Here is a 4,830-nt window from a genome sequence, read left to right as displayed (position 1 = left end):
AGGTGTGACAGGGACACTGCCACACTGGGAGACTGTGTAGGAACATGTGTGCCTGGGGGCTGGGTGGTAGCGCAGTGGGTTGAGCGCACATGGCATGAAGGGCAGGGACCGGCTTAAGGGTCCCAGTTCGAGCCCCCAGATCCCCACCTGCAGGAGGGGTCACTACACAGGTGGTGAAACAGGTCTGCAGGTGTCTATCTTTCTCTTTCCCTCTCTGTTTTCCTCTCCTCTCTCGATTTCTCTTTGTGCTATCCAACAACGACAGCAATAATAACAACAATGATAAACAACAAGGGCAGCAAGCAGGAAAAAAATAACCTCCTGGAGCAGTGGATTCATAGTGTAGGTACTGAGTCCCAGCGATAACATTTGAGGAAAAAAAAAAAAAAAGAACATGTGAGTCTGTTCATTTGTGGATTTGTGACTGGTATACCTTGTATCCCTTGGCGAGGGTTAAGCACACATGGCGCTGAGCACAGGGATCCATGTAAGGATCCTGGTTCGAGCCCCCAGCTTCCCAGCTGGGGGGAGGTCACTTCACAAGGGGTGAAGCAGGTCTTCAAGTGTCTATCTTTCTCTCTCCCTCTCTATTTTCTCCTCTCGACTTTTTAAGTAATTTTTAATTTTTAAAATATTTATTTATTTCCTTTTGTTGCCCCTTGTTATTTTATTGTAGTTATTATTGTTGTTGTTGATGTCGTTGTTGTTGGATAGGACTGAGAGAAGTGAAGAGAGGAGGGGAAGACAGAGAGGGGGAAAGAAAGACAGACACCTGCAGACCTGCTTCACCGCCTGTGAAGCGACTCCCCTGCAGGTGGGGAGCCGGGGGCTTGAACTGGGATCCTTAGGCCGGTCCTTGCGCTTTGAGCCACCTGCACTTAACCCGATGCGCTACTGCCCGACTCCCCTCTCTTGACTTTTCTCTGCCCTATCCAACAACAACAACAAGGGCAACAAAAATGGGAAAAATGGCTTCCAGGAGCAGCACCAAGCCCCAGAAATAACCCTGGAGGCAAAAAAAAAAAAAAAGAAAGTACTGCTCAGCTCTGGATTATGGTGATGCCTGGGATTGAATTTGGGACCTCACAGCCTCAGGCATGAAAGTCTTTTTGCATAGCTATTATGCTATCTCCTCAGCTCCAGACATAATTTTAAAAAATATATTTCACTAGCTTGTTGAACAAGTCATGATGTATTTGTGCATAGGAAAGTATGTTAGGAGTTTTCTGACAGCCCAATACTTACTTATTCATTTATTGGACAGAAACAGAAAGAAGCTGAGAGGGAAGGGGGAGAGAGGGAGAGAGACACCTGCAGCCCTGCTTCACTACACATGAATCTTCCCCATGTAAGTGGGGATGGGGGGGTTGAACCTGGGACTTTGCACATGACACTGTGCATGCATAACAGAATATGCTATCACCCAGCATCTCCATAATTTTCTTTTCTTTCCTTTGCCTCCAGGGTTATCACTGGGGCTCGGTGCCTGCACCAAGAATCCATTGCTCCTGAAGACTATTTTTCCCCCTTCTGTTGCCCTTGTTGTTTATCATTGTTGTGGTTATTGTTATTGTTGTTATTGATGTCATTGTTGTTGGATAGGACAGAGAGAAATGGAGAGAGGAGGGAAAGATAGAGGGGGGAGAGAAAGCTAGACACCTGCAGATCTGCTTCACCACTTGTGAAGCGACCATCCTGCAGGTGGGGAGCCAGGGGCTCAAACCAGAATCCTTAACCTGCTGCACTACTGCCCGACCCCCCATAATTTTTATAATATTCTATGTGCTAGTGCAAGACAAAGGTTTCCCAGGGTTAATAACATGTCACCGTGTAAGGTTGGTTCTGAGAAAGTGTCTGTAAATGTGTTGTATGACACCTTAAGAGACTGTGTGTGACCCTGTGTCAAACTGTCTTTTTTCACTTTCTCTCTCACCAGAGCATTGCTCAGCTCTGGCTAGTGGTGGAGTCCCGGATGAAACCTGGGACCTCTTACATGCGGGTCCTCAGTGCTCTCTTACTGGCTGCTGTTGGTACATCTGACTGTTCGTGTGACAGAAGGGGCTGTGTGTGACCATGTGACAGGGACCGTGGGAGGTTGGAGAGCAGGTCATGAGACTTGTGGCCACAGTCTGAATCTGCCTGTGATGCACAGGGGAGCTTGTGTGGTGAAAGAGGACGTCTGTGATGGGGTGACACTGAGGTAGCAGGTGGAGCGGGTGGGAGAGAATCCCAGAGCACAGCTGCAGAGATGTGTGTGTGTGTGTGTGTGTGTGTGTGTGTGTGTGTGTGTGTGTGTTTGAGAGACATGGAGGAGGCTGGAAGAGAGATAGAGGGAGAGAGACAGTGGACAGGAGCCACAGTGACACGGGGATTGAAACTCAGGAAAACAAAGCAGGGGAGGACAGATGCAGAGACAGGACCCAGGTTGGCGGGGTGGAGGTGGCAGGGGAGGCAGGAGGCGGTCTGCAGGGACTGCGCCCCAGGAGAGGGGGCGGGGCAGGGCAGGGAGGGGGCCACCTAGTCACAGCTTCCCAGCCTCCACCACCCGCCGCCATCCTGCCCGCCATCCTGCCTGAAGCAGCAACAGGTAGGAGACAGTCCTGGTTCCCCTGCTCCATCCCCATCACTCTGTTCACCCAAGAATGAATGAGTGAGGGCTGAGTGAATGAATGACTTTGTACTTCTGTGTCACTGTGGCTGGGTCTCCACCGTGTGTTCCTCCTTGACCCTCCTCTCTCCCCCTTCATCACTTCATCTCCTCCCCTCCTTTCCTCTCTCTCTCTTACATCTCCCTCCTCCTCCTTTTCTTTCTCTCTCACATCTCCCTTCCATCAGCATCCTTCCTCTATTCCTCCACCAGTCCTTCTGTCCATCCTCTCTAACCCCATACTCCATCCCCACCCTGCCCTTCTCAGTCCTTTGTCCCTTCTCTGCCTCTCTCCCTGCTGTCACTCTTTCTCTTATTCCTCTGTTCATCCCTTCTGCATTCTCTCCATCTCTTTTCCCCCTTACTGCTCTCTTTCTCCCCCTCCTGTATTTCCCCCAGTGCCTCAATCTCTCCCTCTGTCCTTTTCTCTCTCTCTCTGTCCCTCCATGTGTGTTTCTCTCTCTCTCCTCTCCCAGTCAAGGCTGTACCACCCCCACCCCCAGGCTGCTAATGAGCAGAGGAGCCTTTGAGGTGGCCAGGGCTGGGGTGGGGGCTCCCCAAGGGGGGTGGAGGGGCAGCTGCTGCCCAGGGCCTAATGAGGCCCCCTCTGCGCCCCTCCCGCCGCGATCTTAATTCCTTCTTCTCCCTGGAGTCCCCGCTAATTGGCCTGGGGAGGGCCCCCTCCTGACTCCTGCTCTTTCCCAGGGGCGGGGGATGGGGGGAGAAGGACACCTGGCTCCGGATCCTGCACCTGTGGCCCTGTCCTGCTCTCAGCCTCCCAGCCTCCTCCCTGTCTGCCCTCACCCCCGGCCCTTCCTCCCCCCACCTTCCTCAGCCCCCCACTCTGTGCACCCCTCTGTCCCTTCTCTTAGCGTCTTCCTCGCTCATCACCCCCCCCATCCGGCCTACCTCTGGGTGCCCCATCTTCTTTTCTCTGCACCCCCTTCTCTTTTCCTCTCCCTTCTCCACCTGCCTCTGGGGACCCCAACTGAGTGCTCTTCCGCCTACGTTACTCCGTCTCACGCCTACCCTTCGGGGGTCCCACCACGACCCCTTCCGAGGAGGATGCACAGTTGTCCCGGCCCACAGCACCCCCCCCCCCCAGTCCCTCTCTCCTGCCCGGCTTTTAACCCCTTCCCCAACGCAGCCATGTCCAACAACATGGCCAAGATCGCGGAGGCCCGCAAGACGGTGGAACAGCTGAAGCTGGAGGTGAACATCGACCGCATGAAGGTGCCAGGTCGGGTGGAGAGGGAGGTGGGGTGGGGGGGCCTGAGGGTCTGGGTGGGGAAATTCCCTTGGAGAGATCACCTGGGTGGGTGGGTGAGTGGGGGAAAGGGGTAGGGCAGTGTCTGCGGAGGGGCCCGGGTAATGGGAGGAGCCTACGCAGGGGGCGGGACCCGAGGGGGCGGGGCTATGTCCTCGTTGGGCTGTAGGGGCCAGAAAAGGCAAGCGCAGCAGCCTGGGGGGATAAGGCGTGGCCTATAGGGGCGTGGTCGTTTACGAGGAGGGGATTGTGGGCGGGAAGGCCAATGGAAGAAGCCCGGGCCGGGGCAGGACTTACTAGGGTGGGCCAGTCAGTGGGAGGAGCCCTGTAGGGGGCGGGGCCTGGTCAAGCCCTAGTATATAAGGGCGGGTTGTTTGATGGGCAAGGGCCGGGTTCTGAGCGGGGCTGTGGGCGCCCCAGGTGTCCCAGGCCGCTGCCGAGCTCCTGGCCTTCTGCGAGACTCATGCCAAAGACGACCCGCTGGTGACGCCGGTGCCAGCAGCAGAGAACCCCTTCCGTGACAAGCGCCTCTTCTGCGTCCTGCTCTGAACCCTCCCTCTTTCTACCTCCCCATCCCCGCCAAAGAATGAACTCAATAAACTGTGGTGACTGTGGTGGTGTCTGTGCTTAAGGGAGTAATTGAGTCACATGCAGTACGTGGGGACACTAGGGAGGCACCCACGTCCCTTCTCAACCCTTCTGAAGTCACGTGGGGGCGGATGGGGGTGTGGACGCCCAGGGAATTCGAAGCAAGAAGCAAATGAGGGGCCCTGGCCAGCATTGCGACTCTGGGACCTTGGCTTCTCTTAGGATTATTTCATTTGTAATATTCAGTAGTTTTCAGATGAGGAAACTTAAGTAAGAGGTGGCCATGTGCTAAAAATCACACAGCAAAGAGGTAAAAGGGTGAAGGTCG

General features: G+C 54.6%; 1 protein-coding gene across 1 annotated transcript; it reads left to right on the top strand.

The window, feature by feature from the left end:
* Positions 1-2,258: 2,258 nt before the first annotated feature.
* GNG8 (G protein subunit gamma 8) lies at positions 2,259-4,528 on the top strand. Its single transcript, XM_016192162.2, has 3 exons — positions 2,259-2,587; positions 3,795-3,880; positions 4,335-4,528. Exons 2-3 carry the CDS (start codon positions 3,797-3,799, stop codon positions 4,461-4,463), a joined length of 213 nt encoding a protein of 70 aa, XP_016047648.1. The 5' UTR covers positions 2,259-2,587; positions 3,795-3,796; the 3' UTR covers positions 4,464-4,528.
* The last annotated feature ends 302 nt before the right edge of the window (positions 4,529-4,830 follow it).

This window comes from Erinaceus europaeus, chromosome 2, assembly GCF_950295315.1.
Source record: "Erinaceus europaeus chromosome 2, mEriEur2.1, whole genome shotgun sequence".
Lineage (NCBI taxonomy): Eukaryota > Metazoa > Chordata > Mammalia > Eulipotyphla > Erinaceidae > Erinaceus > Erinaceus europaeus.
This window is presented reverse-complemented; position numbering and strand designations above follow the sequence as displayed.

Coding starts and splice junctions, on each gene's coding strand:
- GNG8 (XM_016192162.2), top strand. CDS start 3,797: ATGTCCAACAACATGGCCAAGATCGCGGAGGCCCGCAAGACGGTGGAA. Junction 3,881..4,334: donor TGAACATCGACCGCATGAAG/GTGCCAGGTCGG, acceptor TGGGCGCCCCAG/GTGTCCCAGGCCGCTGCCGA.